The 27,672-nt window shown below is 36.6% G+C and overlaps 3 protein-coding genes and 1 pseudogene across 3 annotated transcripts in view; 1 reads left to right on the forward strand and 3 right to left on the reverse strand.

The window, feature by feature from the left end:
* LOC116842468 (carboxypeptidase M) overlaps positions 1 to 27,672 on the forward strand; it is a 92,713-nt gene that overhangs the window by 12,518 nt on the left and 52,523 nt on the right. The gene's annotated exons all lie outside the window — the stretch shown is intronic.
* LOC116842477 (odorant receptor 46a-like) lies at positions 976 to 3,436 on the reverse strand. The gene is made up of 5 exons (XM_032811747.1): positions 3,075 to 3,436; positions 2,419 to 2,808; positions 2,131 to 2,332; positions 1,235 to 1,390; positions 976 to 1,156 (listed from the first exon to the last, which is right to left on the reverse strand). Exons 1-5 carry the CDS (start codon positions 3,434 to 3,436, stop codon positions 1,109 to 1,111), a joined length of 1,158 nt encoding a protein of 385 aa, XP_032667638.1. The 3' UTR covers positions 976 to 1,108.
* Positions 5,854 to 12,190, reverse strand: LOC116842464 (annotated as a pseudogene).
* Positions 13,206 to 26,802, reverse strand: LOC116842453. The gene is made up of 14 exons (XM_032811700.1): positions 25,889 to 26,802; positions 24,772 to 25,179; positions 24,482 to 24,683; positions 23,857 to 24,012; positions 23,739 to 23,781; positions 19,370 to 19,850; positions 18,888 to 19,277; positions 18,598 to 18,799; positions 17,729 to 17,888; positions 15,264 to 15,471; positions 14,717 to 15,112; positions 14,427 to 14,628; positions 13,794 to 13,949; positions 13,206 to 13,715 (listed from the first exon to the last, which is right to left on the reverse strand). The coding sequence occupies exons 1-14, from the start codon at positions 26,248 to 26,250 to the stop codon at positions 13,665 to 13,667; spliced, it is 3,417 nt and encodes a 1,138-aa protein (XP_032667591.1). The 5' UTR covers positions 26,251 to 26,802; the 3' UTR covers positions 13,206 to 13,664.

The raw sequence follows: 27,672 nt of genomic DNA on the forward strand, positions 1-27,672 counted from the left end.
ACACACGGAATATCTCGCGCATATAATGTACCGAAACGACACATGGATTTTTGTTACGAAAACACGTTTTTTTATAGAAAGGAATTTTTGTGTTTCTACGGAACGCACTTTTATTTTTAATCGAAATTGTAGCTGTTCGCGTGTTCAAGAAGATGGCGGCCAAGTTTTGCTTGATATGGAGGATTTGAATGACATTTCTTTTTACATGTGATTATCGAGCTCATATCGAATTGCTTCTGAATATATAAATACTAGTCGAGATATTAATTAAAGAAGATTAGTGAATCATCACGCGCGATATTGTACACGGAAAAAAAGGTTTGGTTGAATTAACCAAATGTCTGGTCGAATATAAACGATCCAGAAATTCTGATTGAAATAACCCGAATTCTGTTTAAGTTAACAAGATGTTTGGTTGACTTAAACAGAATTCGGATTACTTTAATAGGAATTTCTGGATGGTTTATATTCGACCAGATATTTGGTTAATTCAACCAAACCTTTTTTTCCGTGTAGATAAGTGGCGATGTGTGTGCTTGTACATTGTCAAATGTTGAACGAGAAGACTCTTTGTCATTTTGCAAATAACCACATAGATTTTTAGTTATTAATGAAGAAAATTGTTATACGATTGAGTGCGATAATACATAAGTCGTCTTTAATTAATATCTAAAAATCTATGTGGTCATTTGTGAAGTGGTAGAGAACTTTTTTGTTTTTCAGTTTGATCTAATATGTGAATATACAACGGCGCCATTACAGCTCATCTACCATATAGTGCGTGATTATTTACTAACTTCTTGAATTAATATCTTGAGATTTATTGCGAATATCACAAAAACGCTATGAAATTGCTATTTTTACCTCAATTCATTCTGCGATCCTACAAAAATTGCGGGAGAGAATCTGGGACATCCTATATAATACTGCCAATTATAATGGCGTAATCCGAGTGGAGAGTAATAAGATTGAGACAACATTCAACAGAAATTATATTGTTTAAAATGTCAATGTTTAAATACAGCCGCTATTGTTCTACGTATACTACAACATTATCATTATTATTATCTCCAAATATATTCATTCGTTATTCTCAACAATTTATATCTCAGGATTGTAGTAGCACGTTGTATGATGAGTATGAGGTTTTGAGAATCTAAAAAAGGAGCATAATGTAAGAAATCTCTCATGTAATGTGTAAATTACAAAGCCCGCATATCGGAGTAATACTAACGTTACCGTAAGACTGCAAAGATAGTGTTACCAAGAAACTGCTCGTAAATTTGATAGGAATTGTGCTACGTTTCATAATCATCAGCAGATCTCTTTTCTCGCTGACAGATAACAGAGGCCAGTCCGTATGATATACCGCATCTCCTATGCTCGCACTCTGTCGACATGATAGTAATAACATAACTATTTAACAGCAATGTTGAGTTAATCTTAGTCAGTTTTAAGTTGAATTTAATTTAGCTTTTAATCGAGTCGAAATTTCATTTCAATTGTCGATTTGAACTTTCCAACTCTCACAGAACTTAAAGTGATTACTTCCCCTACATGGAAGAAGAAATTTGGTTGAATTAACCAACTATCTGTTGAAATATGAGCGAATCAAAATTCCGGTTGAAATTACCAGAATTATGCTCAAGTTGACAAGATTCTGATTAACTTCAACAGAATTTTGGTAATTTTCACTGGAATTTTTGGTTCGTTTATATTTCATCAGATATTTGATTAAACCAATAAATTTGCTTTTTCGGAGAGTGAAAACTCGTGCCCTTGAATTATATCTCGAAAAAGTAATCAACAATTTCTCTGTTACAAACATGAAAGAAAAACTTCTGAGGAATAAAAATTCAAATATCCAAAACTCAAAATCGAAATTCATTCCTTTTAGATTCATTCATTTTAGATAGAAACTGCGGGTCAATGGAATTTATTGAGTCGATCGTTCGAGATATCAAAAAGGAGTACACATTAAATAAAAATAATAAAGGAGTACACATCAAACATTAAAAGGTCGATAGAATAAAAATATTGAGAGAGTCTAAAGTTGGAGAGAAATATCGACTCGGGAATTCGCAAAGTGCATCTATTGGAACGGGAAGTGAAACATAAATAGCCTCTCACCTTAAGAATGACTTCGTTTCCGGACCAGCAATAGATATAAATTTGTAGAAACATGCAAACAGTGTATATTATTATAGTTGCAGCTTCAGATTCCTGAATGTGAGACGACAAGTAATACACACTTGTACACAATACCAAGATACTGACGAAGAACTGGACAAATAATACTTGGTTGAATACGCTGTTTACCATTTTGGCATACCTGCGACGCACGTTAGATGAGACAACTCGGTATTGAATGAAATTTTGTATCACGAACACGTGAAAGGATAATAACGTATGACTAACTGGTAAATGCTGAGATGATGGTGTATGTAATTAGATATTAGTTCTTTCTTGTAACTTGCTGAGCAACGTTTTCCATGTTTGTCGGTTAATCTCGTTGTCGTTTTGTTAATCACCAGTTTGTAAAGACGCTTCTCGAAAATTTCAAGTTGCGCGCACGTTTGCAAGAACAAGCCGAAAATCAGAGTCTCCGTGCCGACGTTGATGATAGTGGCGAAAATCAAGGACACGGTCTGTAGAATGGACGTGATCCAGAACGACAGAGACACATTCGAGTCGTATGGCAACCATACTCGGTACGGCAAGATACCGTGCATCATGTTCAACACCGACCTCACCGTGACGCCCGTAACGGAACTCGTCGCTAGAAGCGAATATCGAATCGACCATGATCTGCGAAATGTGGAGTTTAGATCATTCCATATATTGTTGAAAAAAAGAAGGAAAAGAAAAGTTAAGATTTACATGCGCTCCATCACACTGAGCAAGAAATATTTGACAATGTGTTTGCGGGATATAAAATTTATTTCTGTAAAATAAACTTTTATCCCATAAGTAGATTTTCAAGTACTCTTTTCTCTGTGTGATATCAATAGAAACGCACGAGAATCGGCTTGCAGTCGGTTATCACAACGCCAAGCGTAATTACGCTTACTCACCTAATGAACTTGTTGAATTTCATTTGTATTGCTACTTCATTCTCATCTTGTGGCCTACACGGCTCTGTTAGCAACATCTGCACCAAACTGATGATCTCCTCCCGACGGAACACGGCGATCGTGGCTTTACAACAAACGGCGACGACAGACATGAACATGAGAGAGTTGGTGGTAAAATCGTCTATATTATCGACGATAAGAACGAGATCCATAAATTGAGTCAGCATCAAAAAGTACAGCGGTATAATTGTACAGAAGGTGAACACGTTATACAAGAACTTAGCAACATTTGACGACCACGCGATAGGTCGCCACACACCACCCACGGTGTATATTAAAAAATTCAACCGAAGTATCTGCATTCTCGTAATTATGAGCGACTTATTTAAATGAAAGCATATTACGCAAAGGCGCAACGTCGCTCTACGCGAGGAATATCTAGAATAATGTTCAACGGAAGAAATATCTAATGACACCGTGTGTGTGTACCGAATATCTGAGATATATCAAATCAGTGGTATTATATAGTTACAAATTATATATATATACAAACAATTTTAGATAAAAACTTTCAGATAGAATAGAATGATCGTATACGTCGCTACAATGTTATGAGACAATACACCTGCCATTTGGATCTACAATCTTCCATCATCTTTCACATGCATAGTTCCACAAAATTATAACCACGCAAAAATATAATCTCTTTAATCTAAATTACACGATCCAATTAATGTATCATTAAATAATAAATACATCTGAGTAGTTAGTCAATTAGTTAAGGATCACTTTTACCACACTCCAATTAAATTAATGGATGATTAACTGGCAAAATTTTCAACAATTAGTTTTCAGCAACTTTCAGTAATTATTTGTCTAAAAATAATAAAAAAGAGAGAATACGATAAGTGTTAACAAAACAGAAAACGAGTAATACTTAACTCTTTCTGGAAGTAGGAATTTTAATTTAAGTTATACACAGAAAGAACGAGAGATTTTTCTTCCACGCGTTTTAATAACAAATTCCGTATTGTTTTCCATTAACTCAGCTTTACCGACTAAATTAACGGTTGATTAGTTTAATCAAAATTTCGTGAGGGAGTCATCCAAAAAACTCGATCATAAGCGCATTTGTCGCACTTATTATTGCAACGTGATAAGTCGATATACTATGACACGACCGTAACTTGTTTCAACGTCGGTAAGATAATTAAATTCGACGGGAATACAGTCGAACGCTTATTGCAAACAGACTATGCGCGACTTTACTTTCTGCATCTTTGAACTAACCCTACATTGTATAACCCTACGCCATTAATGACGATCATTAATAACATAAAGCTGCCTATTACAATGGATATTACCCTTCGGTGGCGTTCCTTTTCTTCACGAAATTTCCTTCGTATCACTCATGAATACTGTAAATGTCGCTTCATTTACAACATGGAAAGTCCGCTGTACCTTTCATTCGAGCATACCGTCGCATTTTCATTTGATGGAATGTTTATGAATTTTTATGTCGGCAATTTGATATGCCAGACTGTATATGTATATTTCTCCCACAAGAACGGACTTCATTGTCCAACATTGCGGAACGATATGGCAAGGGGAGTAATATATACAGCACAAGCGGGTTCTTCAAAATGTCCGTGCGTGTGTCTTCTTATCGAGTGAAACAAATTGCTGGAGGAAGATGTGTCAACCGTGTAGAACAGACACGGAATCTCGCGCATAGTACATATAATGTACCGAAACGACACATGGATTTTTGTTACGGAAACGCGTTTTTTTATAGAAAGGAATTTTTGTGTTTCTACGGAACGCACTTTTATTTTTAATCGAAATTGTAGTTGTTCGCGTGTTCAAGAAGATGGCGGCCAAGTTTTGCTTGATATGGAGGATTTGAATGACATTTCTTTTTACATGTGATTATCGAGCTCATATCGAGTTGCTTCTGAATATATAAATACTAGTCGAGATATTAATTAAAGAAGATTAGTGAATGATCACGCGCGATATTGTACACGGAAAAAAAGATTTGGTTGAATTAACCAAATGTCTGGTCGAATATAAACGATCCAGAAATTCCGATTGAAGTAACCCGAATTCTGTTTAAGTTAACAAGATGTTTGTTTGACTTAAACAGAATTCGGATTACTTCAATCGGAATTTCTGGATAGTTCATATTTGACCTGATATTTGGTTAATTCGACAAAACCTTTTTTCCGTGTAGATGAGTGGCGATGTGTGTTCTTGTGTGCTTGCACATTATCAAATCGAACAAGAAGGCTCTTTATCATTTTGCAAATAGATTTCTATTTATTAATGAAGAAAATTGTTACACGACTGTGTGCGATAATGCATAAATCGTCTTTAATTGATATCTAAAAATCTATGTAGTCATTTACGAAGTAATAGAGAACTTTTTAGTTTAATCTAATATATGAATATATACGTGATTATTTACTAATCTTATTCAATTAATATCTTGAGATATATTGCGAATATCACAAAACGCTATGGAATTGCTACGTTTACCTCAATTCATTCTACGATCCTACAAAAATTGCAGAGGAGAATCTGGGACATCCTATATAATATTGCCAATTATAATGGCGTAATCTGAGTGGAGAATAATAAGATTGAGCTAACATTCAACAGAAATTTTACTGTTTACAATGTTAATGTTTAAATACAGCCCCTATTGTTATACTACAACGTCGTTATCATTATTATTATCTCTGAATATATTTACGCGTTATTCTGAATGGTTTATATCTTAGGACTGCTGTAACAGGTTGTATGCTGAATACGATGTTTTGAGAATCTAAAAAGGGAGCATAATATAATAAATCTCACGTGTAGTGTATAAATTACAAAGCTCGCATATCGCAATAATACTAACGTTACCGTATGACTGCAAAGATAGAGTTACCAGGAAACTGCTGGTAAATTTGATAGGCTCCGTTTCATAATCATCAGTAGATCTCTTTTCTCGTTGATGGATAACAAAGGCCAATCCATATGATACACTGCGTCCTATGTTCGCATTCTGTCGACATAACAGTAATAACATAACTATTTGACAATAACATCGAGTCAACCTATCGTCAGTTTTAAGTTGAATTTAATTTAGCTTCTAATCGAGTCGAGATTTCGCTTCTATTATCGATCTGAATCTTCCAACACTTACAGATCTTAAATTATAATGATTACTTTCACGGAAATTAAATTATAATGATTACTTTCATGATTACTTGAACGAAAAAAAAATTTGATTGAATTAACCAAATATCCGTTGCAATGTGTACGAATCAAATTCTGGTTGAAGTTATCAGAATTCTGCTCAAGTTGACAAAATTCTGATTAATTTCAGCAGAAATTTTGAACAGAACATAACTTCCACTGGAATTTTTGGTTTGTTTATATTTCACTAGATATTTAATTAAACCAGCAAAAGTGCTTTTTTCGCAGTGAAACTCGTATTCTTGCATTATATCTCGGAAAAATATTCGACAATTTTTCGCCTGCTAAATATGAAAGAAGAGCTTCCAAGAAATAAAAATTTAAAGCCGAAATACCCAAAACTCATAGTCAAAGTCAAAGTCAACTCGAAGATCAGTCTTCTATTTTAGAAAGAACCTGTGAGTCCAATGGATTATATTGAGTCGATCGTTCGAGATATCAAAAAGAAGTACACATTAAATGTCAAATACTAAAAGGTCGATGCAATATATTGTCAGAGTCTAAAGTAGGAGAGAAATGTCAACTCGAGAATTGGCAAAGTGCGCTCACTGGAACAGAAAGTAAAACGCAAATAGCCTCTCACCTTAAGTAGGACCTCGTTTCTAGACCAACAATAGATAAAAATTTGTGCAAACATGCCAAAGCTATATATTATCATAGTCGCAGCTTCGGATTCCTTAATGTGAGACGACAAGTAATACACACTCGTACACAATACCAATATACTGACGAAAAATTGTACAAAGAGTGCCTGGTTGAATACTTGGTTTACCGTTTTGGCGTACCTGTGATGCACGTCGGATGAGACAACTCGGTATTGGATGCAATTTTGTATCACGAACACGTGAAAGGATAACAACACGCATGACTAACTGGTAAATACTGAGATGATGATGTATATACAAGGATATTAGTTCTTCCTTGTAATTTGCTAAGAAACATCTATCATGTCCGCTGGACAATCTCGCTGCCGTTTTGTTGATCACCAGTTTGTAAAGACGTCTCTCGAAAATTTCAAGTTGCGCGCACGTTTGCAAGAACAAGTCGAAGATCAGAGTATCCGTGCTAAAGTTGATGATAGTGGAGAAAATCAAGGACACGGTCTGTAGAATGGATGTGATTCAAAACGACAGAGACACATTCAAGTCGTATGGCAACCATACTCGAAACGGCAAGATACCGTGCATCATGTTCAGCACCGACTTTACCGTAACGCCCATAAGGGAACCCATTGTTAGAAGCGAATATCGGATCGACCATAATCTGCGAAATGCGGAGTCGATATCAGTTTCCATACATTGTTGAAAAAAAAAGAAAAAGAAAATTAAGATTTGCACGCGCTCCATCACACTGAGCAAGAAATACTTGACAATGTGTTTGCGGGATATAAAATTTATTTCTGTAAAAAAAACATTTATCCCATAAATAGATTTTCAAGTACACTTTTCTCTGTGTGATATCAATAGAAACGCACGAGAATCGGTTATCACTTGCAGTCGGTTATCATAACGCCAAGCGTAATCACGCTTACTCACCTAACAAACTTACTGAATTTCATTTGTATTGCCACTTCATTCTCATCTTGCGGCCTACACGGTTCTGTTAGCAACATCTGCACCAAACTGATGATCTCGTCCCAACGGGACACGGCGATCGTGGCTTTGCAACAAACGGTGACGAAATTCATGAACATGAGAAAGTTATTGGCAAAATCGTCTATATTATCGACGATAAAAACGAAATCCATAAATTGAATCAACATCAAAAAGTACAGCGGTATAATTGTACAGAAGGTGAATACGTTATACAAGAACTTAGCAGCATTTGACGACCACGCGATAGGCCGCCATACACTACCCACGGTGTATAGTAAAAAATTGAACCGAAATATTTGCATTCTCGTAATTACGAGCGACTTATTGAGACGAAAGTATATTGCGCAAAGGCGCAACGTCGCTCTACGTGAGGAACATCTAGAATAATGTTCAACGGAAGAAATATCTAATGGTACCATGTGTGTACGCCGAATATCTGAGATATATCAAATCAGTAGCATTATATAGTTACAAATTGTATATATATACGACAAACAATTTCAGATAAAAACTTTCAGATAAAATAGAATAATCGTATATGTCGCTACAATTTTATGAAACAATACCTACCATTTAGGTCTACAATTTACCATCATCTTTCACATGCATAGTTCGACAAAATTATAACCACGCAAAAATATAATCTCTTTAATCTAAATTACACGATCCAATTAATGTATCATTAAATAATAAATACATCTGAGTAGTTAGTCAATTAATTAAGGATCACTTTTGCCACACTCCAGTTAAATTAATCGATGATTAACTGGCAAAATTTCTAACAATCATTTTTCAGCAATGTTCAGTAATTATTTGTCTAAAAATAATAAAAAAGAGAGAATACGATAAGTGTTAACAAAACAGAAAACGAGTAATACTTAACTCTTTCTGGAAGTAGGAATTTTAAATATAAGTTATACACAGAAAGAACAAGAGATTTTTCTTCCACGTGTCTTAATAACAAATTCCGTATTGTTTTCCATTAACTCAGCTTTACCGACTGAATTAACGGTTGATTAGTTTAATTAGAATCTCGTGAGGGAGTCACCCAAAAAACTCAATCATAAGCGCATTTGTCGAATATTTATTATCGCAACGTGATAAGGTCGATATACTCCGACACGACTGTAACTTGTTCCAACGTCGGTAAGATAATTAAATTCGAAGCGAACACAGTTGAACACTTATTGCAAACAGACTATGCGCGATTTTAATTTCTGCCTTTGAACTAATCCTGTTACTATGGATATTATCCTTCAGTGGCGTTCCTTTTCTTCACGAAATTTCCTTCGTATCACTCATGAATACTGTAAAAGTCGCTTCATTTACAACATGGAAAGTCCACTGTATCTATTACATTCGAGCATACCGTCGCATTCTCATTTGATGAAATGTTTATGAGTTTTCATGTCTCAACGCCGGCAATTCGGTATGTCAAAATGTGTATTTCTCTCATAAGAATGGACTTCATCGTTCAACAGTGCGGAACGATATGACAAGTGGAGTAATATATGCAGTAAAAGCAGATGTGTTCTTGACTTTGTGTGTCCGCGTGTGCGTCTCTTTGACGAATGTGACGAATGCAGGAAGAAGATATGTCAACTGCGTAGAACACACCGAATGTCTCGCACACAGTGTATATAATGTGCCAAAGCGACACGTGGATTTTTGTTATGGAAAAACATTTTTCTACAAAAAGGAATTTATTTATTTTTAAAATTATAATGACATAATCTGAGTGGAGAGTAACAAGATTGAAAGTAACATTCAACAGAAATTTTAATGTCTATACAGCCGCTATTGTTTTACATACACTACGTCATTATCATTATTATTATCTCCGAATATATTCACGCGTTATTCTGAATAATTTATATCTCAGGACTGCTGTAATACGTTGTATGCTGAGTACGATGTTTTGAGAATCTAAAAAAGAAGCATAATCAAGAAATCTCTAGTGTAGTGTGTAAATTACAAAGCCCGCGTATAAGGGCTTGCAGTAATACTAACGTTACCATATGACTGCAAAGATAGAGTTACCAGGAAACTGCTGGTAAATTTGATAGGAACTGTGCTACGTTTCATGATCATCAACAGATCTCTTTTCTCGTTGATAGATAACAGAAGCCAGTCCATATGATACACCGCATCTCCTATGCTCGTACTCTGTCGACATAACAATAATAACATAACTATTTGACAATAACATCGAGTCAACCTATCGTAAGTTTTAAATTGAATTTAATTTAGCTTCCAATCGAGTCGAAATTTCGCTTCTATTGTCGACCTGCATCTTCCAACACTTACAGATCTTAAAGGATGATTACTTTCACTTGAACGGAAAAAGGAATTTAGTTGAATTAACCAAATATCTATTGAAATATGGACGAATGAAAATTCTGCTTGAAGTTACCAGATTTCTATTCAAGTTGACAAAATTCTGACTAATTTTAGCAGAAATTTTGAACACAACATAACTCCCATCGGAATTTTTGATTTGTTCATATTTCACCAGACATTTAATTAAACAATAAAAGTGCTTTTTCACAGTGAGACTTGTACCCTTGCATTATATCTCGAAAAAATATTCGATAATTTTTCGCCTGCTAAATATAAAAAAAAGAGCTTCCAAGAAATAAAAATTTAAAGTCAAAATATACTAAACTCATAGTCAAAGTCAACTCGAAATTCAGTCTTCTATTTTAGAGAGAAGCTGTGAGTCCAATGGAATATATTGAGTCGATCATTCGAGATATCAAAAAGAAGAATACGTTAAATGTCAAAGACTAAAAGATCGATGCAATATATTGTGAGAATCTAAAGTAGGAGAGAAATATCGACTCGGGAATTGGTAAAGTGCGCTCACTGCCACAGAAAGTGAAACGCAAATAGCCTCTCACCTTAAGTAGGACCTCGTTCCCGGACCAACAATAGATAAAAATTTGTACAAACATGCCAAAGGTGTATATTATCATAGTCGCAGCTTCGGTTTCCATAATGTGAGACGACAAGTAATACACACTCGTACACAATACCAATATACTGACGAAGAATTGAACAAAGAGTATCTGGTTGAATACTCGGTTTACCGTTTTGGCGTACCTGTGACGCACGTTGGATAAGACAACTCGGTATTGGATGCAATTTTGTATCACGAACACGTGAAAGGATAACAACACGCATGACTAACTGGTAAATATTGAGATGATGGTGTATATATGAGGATATTAGTTCTTTCTTGTAATTCGCTGAGAAACATGCCCCATGTCCGCCGGACAATCTCGCTGCTGTTCTATTGATCATCAGTTTGTAAAGACGTCTCTCGAAAATTTCAAGTTGCGCGCACGTTTGCAAGAACAAGCCGAATATCACAGTCTCCGTGCCGACGTTGATGATAGTGGCGAAGATCAAGGATATGATCTGTAGAATGGACGTGATCCAGAAGGATAGCGATAAATTTACGTCGTACGGCAGCCACACTCTCTGAGGCAAGATACCCTGCATAACGTTTAGCACCGATTTAATGGTGACTCCCGTGACGGAGCTCATTGCTAGAAGCAAATATCTGATCGACCATGACCTGGGAACGTGAGTGATCAGTGAAATAGCGGCAGATAAAAACCAATAAAAACGCGGAAGTCAATAAAATTCGCGCCGAATGAAATGACTCACCTGATAAACTCGTCGAATTTCGTCTGTATCGCTGTCTCGTCGGCGCCTCGGGGCTTGCACGGCTCCCGCAACAACGTGTGCACCAGGTCGATGATTGCATCCCGACGTATCAACGCGATCGTAGCTTTACAGCAAACAGCTACGATGGTTAGAAACATGAGGGAATTAGTAGTGAAATCGTCCATGTTATCGACTACGAGAACGAGATCCATAAATTGTGTCAGCACCAAGAAGTACAAAGGGACTATCGAGCAGAAGGTGAACACGTTATACAGTAGCTGAGCGCAGCTCGACGACCACTCGATGGGTCGCCATATACCGCCCATGGTGTATATGAAAAAATTGAACGAAAGCAATTGCATGTCTGTAATGGCGGAAATTTCATGGAGACACCACGCGCGACGATGCGGCGCTTCTCTGCATGTAAAACAACTCAAACAATGCTTCAGCGTTGCTTCGTCTAACACGCCAATTATGTATCGATTAATTATCGCGAATAAATAGTCGATCAGACGCGACGGTGTCGCAAGGAGAATTGAATTTAATACAGGATGGACGACAAGATTCCATGAAAGTGAATGCACAGCCGGTTAACTCCACAAACGGCGTCCGCATTTCATATACGGCACTAAAGATCCTCGACGAATTGAGTTCGCCGACCCTTGTATTCGAAATCGGTTGCACTTCCGATTTTTCGCGTCTGCGAGCTACTGCTTACTATTCGCGTAGTAGCAATCCACCGATGTGGATGTCCGAAGAAATGAAAAGCTCAAGGGCTAAAGTCAAACGAAATCAGATGACATCGCGTCGCAGCTACGATTATCAAAGGTTTATGCATTCTATTAATTATGAAATATAAAATAACCGAGGATGAACAGCATATACGTGCCGTACAGAAATACCACCGAGAATATCTATAGCGTGCTTTTCTTCGAAATATCTCTCCTCGTATTTTTCTCGTATTTTTCTATTCAACACAATATAATGGGATGCGCATTAACGCTGGGACATAACCCGTTTCTTTATATCACGGAAATACAGAAAATTCTAAACAAATATTGTCCACCGTGTATCGCGAGCTATGATACTTCGCGGATTTTTTCTCTGTAATTTTGTATCGCTATGCTATTAATGATAGTCACTAGCGAAGAGAAGTCGTCTGTATCGTGCGCGAATATTACGCTACTTGCTGCTTTCCTTATAGTTCCTTTCTTACTGTTTCCCCGCTGTCGTTCATCAATACTGCAAGGGTCGTTTTATTTGCTACGTTTAAAAGCCGCTGTGTCTTGTATTAGAACATACCGTTGCGTTCCCATACGATGAAATGTTTATGAAACTTCATGTCACGTTGCCAGCAAATTTGATGCGCTAAAATATATTTCTCTCACAAGAGCAGTCACTCGGTGGAACGGGACGATGTAACAAGGGATATAATATACCGTCCCACAATTCACAACACGCTCGTTGTGTGCAAGCAGAACTCACCATACTAAACACAACATTTCTCTACTATTTCGCAAACATTCATGTAAAATTGTATATATGGCATTATTAAAGAAGATTGATTAACTGATCATCCGCGATATGATAAACATTGTTATTACAGCTTATCTACTGTGTCGGGAATACCCAGATATCCTGAAGTATAACCAGACATGTTTTCCAAGTTATGAATACGTGCGCTTCTCTTTGTCCAGTAGAACGAATGCCGGAGCAAAATGTTTCAACCGTAGAACACACACAGAGAATATGTCTCGCACGCAGTACGTATTATACACTAAAACTGTACATAAATTGTTACTGGAAAAAAGTATTTTTACTAAATGGATTTTTTCATCTTTAGTCAAAATCATAGTTTGTAAGTAGATGCTCCTGCGGCTGTCCTGCGTTCGCTCTTGTATATAATACTACCAATTATAATGACATGATTCGAGTGAAGAATAACAAAGTTGGGATGAATAAATGACAGGCGAAAATTTTAACATTTACACGTGCACTATTATTTTACATATACTACAAGGTCATTTATATTATTATCATCGATTATATTCTCGAATTATTCTCAACTGTTTTTGCCTCAAGATCTCTGTTGCAATACGTTGAATGCAGAATACGATGTTTTGAGAATCTGTAAAGAAGCATAAAGTAAGAAATCTCTAATTACTAAATTAGAATTAGAAAACTCGCATATCATAATAATACTAACGCCAGTGTATGCCTCGAGAGACAAAGTTATCAAGAAACTGCTGGTAAATTTAATAGGAATCGTGCTACGTTTCATAATCATCAGTAGACATTTCTTATCGCTGATGGACAACATAGACCAGTTCGTCTGATACACCGCGTCTCCTATTCTCGCACTCTGTCGACATGATAGTGAATAATTATTTGACAGAAACGTCAAGCCAGCCTGTCGTCTTTAAATTGAATTTAATTCAGTTTCCAACACGAAATGACATTCTTTTCTACTTTTGCTGCTACTATTAGAACCTGTCAGTATTTTTACATCTTAAAGGATAATGATAACTTTCGTTTATATAGGATTCAAGTTGTCTTTTGAATAAGTAAACAATTTCCCATATGGAGTTTTGACAGTAGAGCTTCTTCAATTAAAAATTTGAAGATAAAATTTATTCTTTTAATTAGACAGAAAATATGGTATATGAACATAATTGGAATTAATTGCCCGAGAAAACGAAAAAAATAGACGTTAAATGTTAAGTGTTGAAAGTCTCAAAATAAAAGTTTTGAAAGAATCTACATGGGAAAAAAATGTCGACTCGAGAATTCGTACAGTGTGTCTCGTAGAACGAAAAGTGATACGTAAATAATCTCTTACCTTACATATTACCTCGTTTCCGGACCAGCAATAGATAAAAATTTGTAAAAACATGCTCGTGGCGTACATTACCATAAAGATAGATTCGAATTCCTTAATATGAGACGACAAGTAATACACAATCATACACAAGATGTATATACTGATGAAGAATTGAACGAAGAGTATCGGGTTAAGCACGTTGTTTAACATTTTGGCATACCTGCGATATACATTGGATCAGTGACTTCAGTATTGGACAAAATTTTGTATCACAAACATATAAAAGAATAGCTACAAGTATGACTAACTTGTAGATAATGAGATGATGACGTATATGTTCAGACATTATCTCTACATTATGACTCGTCGAAGTATCTGGGAAACATTCGCTATGTTTGTCGATTAATCTGTCTGTCTTGTTGATCACCGACTTGTGAAGACGTCTCTCGAAAATCTCAATTTGCGCACACGTTTGCAAAAACATGCCGAAGATCAAAGTCTCCGCGGCGACGTTGATGATAGTAGCAAAAAACATAGTTACGATTTCTTGAATGCCCGTGATTAAAAAGGGCAGAAAAACACTCAAATCGTATGGCACCCACGCTCTGTGAGGCAAGTTACCTTTCATCATATTTAATATCCCTCTGGTATGGACGGTCGTGAAAGAACTCGCCGCAATAATCGCGTATGTTAACGTGCACAATCTAGACATAATTGTCAATGAAATAATGAGAGTGAACAAAAACACATGGATATCAATCAAATAATTCTCATCGAAGCGCGATGTGCTTTACCCTACTTTTTGAGGGAAATTTTAATTTAAAGAATTTAGAGTATGTATCTGAAACGGTCTACCTGATGAACTTGTCGAATTTCGCCTGTATCGCCATCTCGTCCGCATCCTGGGGTTTGCAGGGCTTCCGCGACAAAATCTGCACTAAGTCGATGATCGCGTCTCGACGTATTATTGTGATCGTAGCTTTGCAACAAACAGCAAAGATGGTCGTACATATGAGAGAATTCATAATGAAATCGTCCATGTCATCAATCACAAAGATGAGATCTATGGTTTGGCCTATCACCAAGAGATACAACGAGACTATCGTGTAGAAACTGAACGCGTAGTACAGTACCTTAGTGCGGCTCGACGACCACTCGATAGGCCGCCATACGCCGCTTATGGTGAACATGAAAAAATTCAAAGAAAGCAATTGCATGCTTGTGATCGCGGAAATTTTATCGAGATATCGGGAACTGATGTCGCAGCACTTCTTTACATGTAAAATAACTCAAACAATGTTTTTGCGGCGCTATATCTATCATGTCACTTGTATATCGATAAATTATTGCGATTGAAGATAAATAGTCGATTAAACGCAACGCATGTCGTAAGGAAAATTGAATTTAATATAAGATACGCGATAATTTTCCATAAAACTGAACGTGCAAGCAATTAACACCACAACCGCATCCGCATCTCACATGTGGCATCAAAGATCGTAGTCTTCGACGAATCGCAAGTTCGATAAACCCGGTAGAAATCGGTTCCACTTTTGATTTTTAGCGACGTCGCGTCTACGATTGTCTGCTTGTTATTCGTATTTCAGCAATTGACCGACGTTGATGTCCGAAGAATAGAAAAATACAAAATCAGATGAGGAATCACGTCTTAGCTTGGATTACCGAAAGGCTTTACATCCCTATTATCCCTAAGTGTAAAATAACCGTGGGAAAATGGCGCATATGTGCCGTACAGATATAGCACTGAGAATATTTAACGTGCTTTCCTTCGAGCGATATCGCTTCTGGTACTCTTCTATTCAGCACAATGTAATGGGGTTGCGTGTTATTGCGAAGACATTCCTTCATTCGCAGAAATACGGAAAATTGTCAGCAAATATGAACGACAGCGTAACGGTACGTAGCGTTCCTTCTCTGTAGTTTTGTGATGCTATGCAATTAGTGACGGTTATTAACGCAGAGAAGTTCCTTTGTATCGTCTGTGGATTACGCTATGTGGGGCTCTTCTTACCGTACCTCCGCTGTCGCTCATCAATACTTTAAGGGTCGCTTAATTTGCAACGTTGGAGAGCCGCTGTGCCTTGCTTTCGAGCATGTTGCCGCGTTCCCATCCCATGAAATGTTTATGAATTTACATGTCACATCCCCAGCAATTTCAATGTGCTAAACTATATTTCTCTCACAAAAGTAGTCTTTATCGTACAATGGTGCGTGGTAATGTAGCAAGAGGTGTAACATACCGTATATTTCACAATTTGTGTGTCTCACAATTATGTATTTCACAATTATGTATCTCATAATGACATATCCGTTTTGTGCGAGTAGAATTCATTAAACTAAACACAAAATCACTCTTTTATTTCACAAACAAACACTGAAGTTTTAAATTATTAATTAAAGAAAATTGATGAATAGATTATACGCGATAAGATACAATACTATACGTTTGCTATTACTCATCTACTGTGTGCGTCAAGAAAGGTAAAACAATCTATATACAATACAAACCAGAATGTTCTCGAAATTGTGAATCCGTACGCTTCTCGTCGAGTAGAACGAATGACGGAGCAAATCGTTTCAACCGTAGAAGACACACAAGGAATATGCTGCTTATTACGATGGTGTTACTCTTCCGTAGCGTTCTTAACCTTTATTATTTTACCGAAATTACCGAAATTTTCTTCGTATCATTCATGAATACTATAAAAGTCGCTTTATTTGCAACATGGAAGATCCGCTGTACCTTGTATTCGAGCATACTGTCGCATTTTTATTTGATAAAATGTTTATGAATTTTCATGTCACAATATCGGCAATTCGATATGCCAGAATGTGTTTGTGTATTTCTCCCACAAGAACAGACTTCATCGTTCAACATTGCGGAACGATATAGCAAGGTGAGCGATATATGCAGTACAAGCAGATATGTTCTTCAAACTGTGTGCCCTCGCGTGTGTCTCTTCGATGAGTGGAACGAATGTCGGAAGATGTGTCAACCGTGGAGAACACCCTGAAATGTCTCGCACACAGTATATATAATATGCCAAAGTAGCACATGGATTTTTGTTATGGAAAAACGTTTTTCTACTGAAAAGAATTTATTTATTCTATGGAATTTAATTATTATTATTATTATCTCTAAATATATTCACGCGTTATTTTGGATTATTTTATATCTCAGGATTGCTGTAACACGTTGTATGCTGAATACGATGTCTTGAGAATCTAAAAAAGTAGCATAATATAATAAACTTCACGTGTAGTGTGTAAATTACAAAGCCCGCTTATCGCAGTAATACTAACGTTACCGTATGACTGTAAAGATAGAGTTACCAGGAAACTGCTGGTAAATTTGATAGGAATTGTGCTCCGTTTCATAATCATCAGTAGATCTCTTTTCTCGTTGATGGATAACAGAGGCCAATCCATATGATACACCGCGTCTCCTGTGCTCAAACTCTATCAACATAATAGTAATAACATAATTATTTGAAAATAACATCGAGTCAATCGTCAGTTTTAAGTTGAATTTAATTTAGCTTCCAATTGAGTCGAAATTTCGCTTCTATTGTCGATCTGAATCTTCCAACATTAATAGATCTTAAAGGATGATTACTTTCACTTGAACGAAAAAAGGAATTTTGTTGAATTAACCAAATATCTATTGAAATATGGACGAATGAAAATTCTGCTTGAAGTTACTAGAATTCTATTCAAGTTGACAAAATTCTGATTAATTTCAGCAGAATTTTGAGTAGAACATAACTTCCACCGGAATTTTTTATTTGTTCATATTACACCAAGATATTTATTTAAACCAACAAAAATGCTTTTTCGCAGTGAGACTTGTGCTCTTGCATTATATCTCGAAAAAATAATCAACAATTTTCCGCTTGTTAAATATGAAAGAAGAGCTTCTAAGAAATAAAAATTCGCAGCGGAAATATCCAAAAAACGAAATTCATTGTTCTACTTTAAAAGCTGTGAGTCCAATGGAATATATTGAGTCGATCGTTCGAGATATCAAAAAGAAGTACACGTTAAATGTCAAACACTGAAAGATCGATGTAATATATTGTGAGAGTCTAAAGTAGGAAAGAAATGTCGACTCGGGAATTGTCAAAGTGCGTTCACTGGAACAGAAAGTGAAACGCAAATAGCCTCTCACCTTAAGTAGGACCTCGTTTCCGGACCAACAATAGACAAAAATTTGTACAAACATGCCAAAGGTATATATTATCATAGTCGCAGCTTCGGTTTCCATAATGTGAGACGACAAGTAATACACACTCGTACACAATACCAATATACTGACGAAGAATTGTACAAAGAGTATCTGGTTGAATACTCGGTTTACCGTTTTGGCATACCTGTGACGCACGTCGGATGAGACAACTCGGTATTGGATGCAATTTTGTATCACGAACACGTGAAAGGATAACAACACGCATGACTAACTGGTAAATACTGAGATGATGGTGTATATACGAGGATATTAGTTCTTCCTTGTAATTCGGTAAGAAACATCTCTCATGTGCGCCGGACAATCTCGCTGCTGTTTTGTTGATCACCAGTTTGTAAAGACGTCTCTCGAAAATTTCAAGTTGCGCGCACGTTTGCAAGAACAAGCCGAAGATCACAGTCTCCGTGCCGACGTCGATGATAGTGGTGAAGATCAAGGATATGATCTGTAAAATGGACGTGATCCAGAAGGGTAGAGATAAATTCACGTCGTACGGCACCCACGCTCTGTGAGGCAAGATACCCTGCATAACGTTTAGCACTGATTTAATGGTGACTCCCGTGGCGGAACTCGTCGCTAGCAGCGAATATCTGATCGACCATGACCTGGGAACGTGAGTGATCAGTGAAATAGCGGCAGATAAAAATCAATAAAAACGCGGAAGTCAATAAAATTCGCGCCGAATGAAATGACTCACCTGATAAAATCGTCGAATTTCGTCTGTATCGCTGTCTCTTCGGCGCCCCGGGGCTTGCACGGCTCCCGCAACAACGTGTGCACCAGATCGATAATTGCGTCCCGACGTATCAACGCGATCGTAGCTTTACAGCAAGCAGCTACGATGGTTAGAAACATGAGGGAATTAGTAGTGAAATCGTCCATGTTATCGACTACGAGAACGAGATCCATGAATTGAGTCAGTACCAAGAAGTACAAAGGAACTATCGTGCAGAAGGTGAACGCGTTATACAGTAGATGAGCGCAGCTCGACGACCACTCGACGGGCCGCCATATACCGCCGAGAGTGCATATGAAAAAATTCAATGAAAGCAATCGCATGTCTCTAATAGCGGAATGAAAAAATAACCGAGGATGTACAGCATATACGTGCCGTACAGAAGTACCACCGTGAATATCTATAGCGTGTTTTTCTTCGAAATATTTCTTCCCGTATTTTTCTATTCAGCACAATGTAATGGGATGTATATTAACGCTGGGACGTAACCCGTTTCTTCATATCACGGAAATATAGAAAATGCTAAACAAATATTGTCCACCATGTATCGTGGGCTATGATACTTCGCGGATTCCTTCTCTGTAATTTTGTAACGCTATGCTATTAATGACAGTTATAAACTGTAATGGGGTGCGTGTTATTGCGAAGACATTCCTTCATATCGCAGAAATACGGAAAATTGTCAGCAAATATAAACGACCGCGTATCTACGATACGTAGTATCCCTTCTCTGTAATTTTGTGTTGCTATGCAATTAATGACGGTTGTTAAGGCAGAGAAGTTGCTTGTATCATCTGTGGATCACGCTATGTGGCGCTCTTCTTACCGTTCCTTCGTTGTCGCAATACTTTAAAGATCGCTTTATTTGCTACGTTGGAGAGTCGCTGTGCCTTGCATTCGAGCATGCTGCCGCGTTCCCATACGATGAAATTTTTATGAATTTTCATGTCACGTTCCCAACAATTTCGACGTGCTAAACTGTATTTCTCTCACAAAAGCGGTCTTTATCGTTCAATGGTGGGTGACGATGTAGCAAAGGCTGTAATATACCGCGTGTCTCACAATTTATAACATACCTGTGTGCAAGTAGTATTTACTAAACTAAACACAAAATTTCTCTTCCATTTCACAAACACTGAAATTTTGAATTATTAATTAAAGAAGATTGATGAATGGATCACGTGAGATCCGACATAATACAATATGTTTGCTATCACAACTCATATACTGTGTGCGTCAAGAAATGTATATCACTCTATACAGGGGGTCCCAGATTTTCTTCCGCATATTTTGCGGAAATGTAGAACGGGTTGAGGTGAATACAAAAGTCTTATGCCGTTTTGCGATATTTGCAATAATAACTGAGATATTAATTGTAAAAGATTAAGAAAAAAATGCACGCTGAATGGTTGAGGAGGGAGCGTTCGCAACATAATAATATAGCGCGCAGATTTCGACGCGCGGTGATTGGAAAGACAATGCCTCACTGCCTATGCTTATATCCCTGCGATCTTATACCTTGTCGCACCACGCCGAGGCGAGATAGAGAAGTGCAACGATATAATCGCAGATAGTGGCGCGTTAATCTACCATTCGCCACGTGCTGACATCTGCCTGCTATATTACTGGGTCGCGAGCACTCTTTTCGCAACCATTCAGCATGCGTTTTTCCTTAATCTTTTACAATTAATTTCTCGGTTATTATTGCGAATAATGCAAAACGTTATAGGACTTTTATGTTTACCTCAGCCCGTCCTACATTTCCATAAAATATGCGGAGGAGAGTCTGGGACGTCTTGCATACAGTACAACCAGAATGTCTTCCAAATTGTGGGTCCACGCGTTTCTCCTTATCGAGTAGAACAAATGACGGAGCAAATCGTTTGAACCGCAGAAAACACACACAGAGTATGTACGCATACAGTACGTATTATGCGTTAAAACAGTACATAGATTGTTATTGTTATGGAAAAACGTGTTTTCACAGAATAAACTTTTTTATCTTTCATTCAATCATTATTCAAAATCAGTTTGTGATAATCGAACCGGGCACCTGCGGCTATCCCACGTTCGGTCTTTTACGTAATATCTCCAATTACAGCGACACGTTTCGGGTAGGGAATAACAACTCAAAACTAAAAAGAGCTTACTAAGATAAAAAATACGTCAAATACATAAAGATTGTAAATTGTTCTTAACAAAAACCCCGTATAAAAAACTTAACAAAAACCTAATTTAAGAACCTCTATAAATGTTTGCGTAAAATGCAACCTAACAAAACATTTTAATCCAAAATTATAAAAAGAAACTCAATTAAAATATATGAAATTAGTAGAATGATCCAAGTATATGATTCATTATTATCAAATTACAATAGTTTATAACTAATGACCCATTATATTACCAAGTTACAATAGATATATCTGATATAAAAGATCAATATATAAAAATCAAACTACAACTTATTTCTTATATTTACCAACAAATTTCTATTATATAAATTCCTTTTTGTATACATTTTTTTTATTTATTACTTTATTTTCTTGCGTGTTTTACTTTTTTTTTTAAAGTAAAATATATTTTTGATTTATAAAATTTATATTCAGATTTTCACTTTTTTAAATATAATCACGATATATAGTCACGATTACATACAATTTACTTTTTTTTAGAAAAACAAATATATATATACAGGGTGTCTCGCGTAAAACGTGCCAAAAGGAAAATATAAGTAGAACAGATAAAAGTGAACAAAAATTGTAGATATCATTTTTCAAACAACCACGTAAAATTTCGAGATATTAATTAAAATAGTTGGGCAAATCAGAGCGCGCGACGCAACAGGCAAAACATACGGCTCGCCGCAGCCGGCGAATAAAATGGACGATTACTGGCGGTTCTATCACGCAGTGTCAGATCTAAGACGTAGTTCCCACTTCTAGGCCTATGAGATAGACCCGCGAGCACGTCTTACGCGGGACACCCTGTATACAGGGTGTCCCGAAACTACCGGATGTTATTTTAATGGCAGATTCTTTAGAACATTTTAAAATGAAAACTTCCATACAAAAATGTCAAGGCTATAATAGTTTTCAAACAGGAAGCGATTAATTTCACCAATAACAGGGCTGAGATTTCGTGCTCTCAGGCACGCCGAAATGACAAGTGATAAAGGTGCCACACGCAGTACAGAATAGTGGACACCTTCATGGTAATAATTGATCGACACTTTGACAGATTAAGTTGAAATGTCATTTTTACTTGAATCATATTTAAGGTATCTACAACTGTTATTCATATAAAAATATACTAATGCAATAGAGAAGCAGTAAAACATATTATGACAATGTTATTGTAAATTTATACAATAATCATGATATCATAAAAAAAGTGACATTCGTAGGAGCAACTTTATCACTTGTTATTTTCACGTGCCTGAGCGCGCGAAATCTCAACCCTGTTATTGGTGAAATATAATCGCTTCCCGTTTGAAAACTATTATAGCCTCGACATTTTTGTATGAAAGTTTTCGTTTTAAAACCTTTCATTTGGCATAAGGAATCCTACCATAACGCACAGACTTCTTATCGGAATTTGCAACGTCACTTTCGAGTTTTCTCTGAGCTTTCCGTCTTCTAGTTCTGCGGCCGAATTTCCAAGTCGAGCCGCCAACATTCGCTTTATTTGCAACGTTGGAAAGTCGCTGTGCCTTGTATTCGAGCATGCCACCGTGTTTCCATACGATGAAATTTTATGATTTTTCATGTCACGTCCCTAGCAATTTCGATACGCTAAACTGTATTTCTCTCACAAAAGCGGTCTTTATCGTTCAATGGTGCGTGACAATGTAATAAGGGATGTAATATACCATGTGTCTCACAATTCATGACAGACCCGTTGTGCGCAAGTAGAATTCATTAAAATGAACACAAAATTTCTCTCCCATTTCGCAAACGACCACGTAAAATCTGGAGTTATTAATTAGAGAATATTGGTAAATGATCACACACATGACAGATAAACTGTGATAGCGAGTTTTGCCGTCGTGTGCTCGTACATTAGATCAAACTAAACAAAAAAATCCTCTACTATTTTATAAGTGACCACATAGATTTTTAATAATAATTAAAAGGAGGTTGTTATGACGATGATATGTAGTATAATAATTTTTAGAGAATAATAAGTTTAAGATGAATATATACAGATGGAAGTTTTGACGTCTATACAGCCGTTATTATTTTACATATACTACAAAGTTATTATCGTTAATATTAGTGGTAAATACATTCGTTACTTTCCAATTTTTTACAACTGTTTCTATCTCAAGAATTTTGTTGCAATACGCTGAATGCCGAATACGATGTTTTGAGAATCTGTAAAGGAAGCATAAAGTCAGAGATCTGTCATGTACTAAAATTAGGAAGCTCACATGTCATAGTAATACTAACGCCACTGAAAGACTCGAGAGATAGAATGATCAGGAAACTGCTGGTAAATTTGATAGGAAACGCACTACGTTTCATAATCATCAGTAGATCTTTCTTTTCGCTGGTAGGTAACATACACCAATCTGTCTGATACACTGCGTTTCCTATACTCGAACTCTGTCGACATGGCAATAAGGAAATAATTATTTGACAGTAATGTCGAGTCAGTCTTTCGTCAGCTTTACATTCATTTTTCAGTACTAATCGAAATTTCACTTCTACTTCGCCTTGAACCAGCCAACACTTGATAACGACAGCTTTCGTTTATATAGAACTGAAGACCTTATGTTGTATCACGACTAAATAGTTAGCAATTTTCCCATTTAAAGTGTCGATAGAAGAGCTTCTTCAGAATGAGAATTTATAGTCAGAATGTATTATTACTTTAGATAAAAACTGCAGTGTGTACAAAAATAATTCAAATTGGTTGTTCAGAATATGAAAAAAGTAGACAGTTAAATGTGAAGCGCTGAAAAGCGGTACAGTAAAAGTATTGAAAGTACGTAAAAAGTGAAAAAAATAACGACTCGGAAATTCACAAAGTGTGTCTGCTGGAACAGAAAGTAAAGCGCAAATAACCTCTTACCTTAAGTATGACCTCGTTTCCAGCCCAGCAAAAAATATAAATTTGTATAAACATGCAAATAGTGTATACTACCATAGACGTAGCTTCTACATCCGTAATGTAATACGACAAGTAATACACACTCATACACAAGATGATTAAACTTATGAAGAATTGAACAAAGAGTACATGCCTGAACACCTTGTTTACTGTTTTTGCGTACCTGCAATGCACTTTGGATGAGACAATTCAATATAGAACAAAAGTTCGTATTACGAACATATAGAAAGATAGTTACACATATAACTAACTCGTAAATAATAAGATGATGACGTATGTGTGCGGATATTATCTCTTCTTGGTGATTCGTTGGAGCTGTTGAGGACCATTCACGATTTCCGCTGTTCTGTTGATTGATTGATCTGACTCTTCTGTTGTTTATCAATTTTTTAAGACGTTCCTCGAAAATCTCAATTTGCGCGCATGTTTGCAAAATCATGCCGCATATCAGAGTTTCCGTGCCAATATTGATGACAGTGGCTAAGACCAATGTCACCATCTGTTGAATGGACGTGATCATGAAAGGCGCAAATGAACTCAAATCGTACGGCATCCACGCTTTGTAAGGCAGGAAACCCTTCATAATTTCGACCACTGATTTAATGGTGACGCTCGTGATGGAGCCGGTTGCCATAAGCCCGTATTTTATCGTGCATGACCTGGAAATGTGAGTGTTAGTAAAATAGTGAGAGTCAATAAAAAAAATGGAAGAAATAAGATAATTAATATCGAATGAATAATTAAAATAAAATAACTGAAATCGAAGTATGTAGTGTGAACGTTTTTAAGTAGAATTTCATACGAAACGAGTAAAAAGTGGCGATATTGTCACATAAAGAAGCGATATTTTTACTTAAAGAAGCGATATTGCCATATGAAATCTAAAAATTAATGTTTTACTCAAGTTTAGGATGAACTTTGATACAATATAATTGAATCTTTCAACTGATTAGAATGAATATGTTTCTATGACGGCTTCTATGACATATTCACTTTTCTATTTTGAATAAAAATATTCACTCGACGGTTCGAAATGTAAAATTCATTCTATATGAGTGACACGAATTTGAGTGAATAGTCGTTTCCTAAGACTTGTTTCAAGTATGATTTTCAGATTGGAATTTAGAGTTGAAGGTACTTTCCATTTGTATTGTTAAATAAATGTAACATTTGCAATTGTTAAATATATCATATTTCGCAATTTATATCTGATTCACATATATCTCCTATTCAAATCGGTATATCTCATTTGAAGCAAATTTCAAGTAACGATTATTAATAACGGTGTTATAATCAGTGATCAAACAGTCTTTCGAAAGAAGTTTTACCCGAAAAAATTTAAAGAGTGCGCTTAATAAAATGACCTACCTAATAAACTCGTCGAATTTCGTCTGTATCGCCATCTCGGCCGCGTCCCGGGGCTTGCACGGTTCCTGCGACAACGTCTGCATCAAGTCGATGATCGTATCTTGACGTATTAATGTAATTGTGCTTTTGAAACAAACGACAATGAGAGTCAAACATGATAGGAAATTAAAAAGAAATTCATCCATGTCGCCAAATACGATTACGAGATTTATGAGTTGGGTCAGCACGAAAAAATACTGCGAGACTATTATGTAGAAGCTGAACGCGTGGTACAGTAGCTTAGCGTAGCATGATGACCACTTGACGGGCCGCCATATGCCGCCCAGGGTGCATAGGAAAATATTCAGCGAAAGCAGTTGCATATCTATAATCGCGGAAATTTCATGGGGACACCACGCACGACGGTGCGACACTTTTCTGCATGTAAAATAAGTCCAGACAATACTTCAGCGGTTTCTGTTTAGCACCTCAAGTATATGTAGATTATTTATCGCGAATGTGTGGAGACAAATGGTTGATCAGACGCGGCAGCGTTTCAGCGGAGTATTTATATTTCGTGCTTAATGCGGAATGCGCAGGGATTTTTCAGGCGACCGAGCATGCAACCGGCGAACTCCGCATCTCACATTTGGTACTGGACGTCGTTGCCGCTGGCGAAGTCAATGCACCGAAACACGTTGTTCGAAATCGATCTCGCTTTCTGAGGCGAGTATTGAGAGATGAAGCGCACGCACTTTTCTATCTAGCGCGATGCAACGGGGAATTGCACGTCAACGCGAGAGTGTAACCTTTTTCTTGTTATCACAAAGATACCGAAAACATTAAACGAATATAATCGATCGCGCGTTATAGTCTACAGTAAAATGCGCGTTTCTTCGCTATAATTTTGCTATACTATTAATGACGGTCATTAACGTGGGGAAATTCCTTGTATCATGTGTGTATTACGCTACACGTTGCTCTTCTTACTGTTTCTTCCTTACCATTTCCTCACTCATTAATACTACAGAAGTCACTTTATTTAAGATAATTAAAGGTTGTTGTTTCTCGTGCTTTCTCGAGTGCATCATAGCATTTTCATTCCATAAAATGTTAATTGATTTTTATGTCCTAGACTGTAAGTTTCAAATATTAGATTGTTTGTTCCACACAAGAGTAAACTTCACAGTACAAGGCAGCGTAACAAAGTGGTGATGCATAGTACAATGGGACGTGTTCTCCAAGTTATACTAAGTCTCTGCATCAAGTACGGTGAATACCGGAAGTATACGTGTCACAACGCCGAAGTATACGCGGAGTGCTAATTAGGAACAGTATATTTTTGTTAAATAACACAAGTATTTAAGAGCCGGTTGCACCAACGTTATTCGCTTTTAAGCTTTAAATATATTTTGCATTTAAGATTTAAATATATGTCTGTCTTTGTTTAGAAAGAAAGATAGATCCACATGTTTGAGTCTCGCTTAAAGCCAAAATAATGTTGGTGCAACTGGACCTAAGAGACGTCTCTTAGGTGCTTGGCCTCTCACATAATTTCGAGTATTAATTGATTGAAATTTTTTCTCACTAAAATAATCGACAAGTTAATAATTAAAATTAATCAATCGTCGTGTATATAATCACGAATAACTTAATCGGTGAAATTAGTCGATTCGAGAAGAGTAACTTTGTGTTAGAGACGGTGGTAGGCTAGAGGAGAATGGCACGTGGGGAGCTAATTAACGCAATCTAGACATCGCTTCACTCAGGACTCCACTTCGGATGTCACACGCTATTATTCGCTA

The sequence above is a fragment of the Odontomachus brunneus genome, unplaced genomic scaffold (genome assembly GCF_010583005.1).
Source record: "Odontomachus brunneus isolate Ranch 3 - 2012 unplaced genomic scaffold, Obru_v1 Obru_scaffold_025, whole genome shotgun sequence".
Lineage (NCBI taxonomy): Eukaryota > Metazoa > Arthropoda > Insecta > Hymenoptera > Formicidae > Odontomachus > Odontomachus brunneus.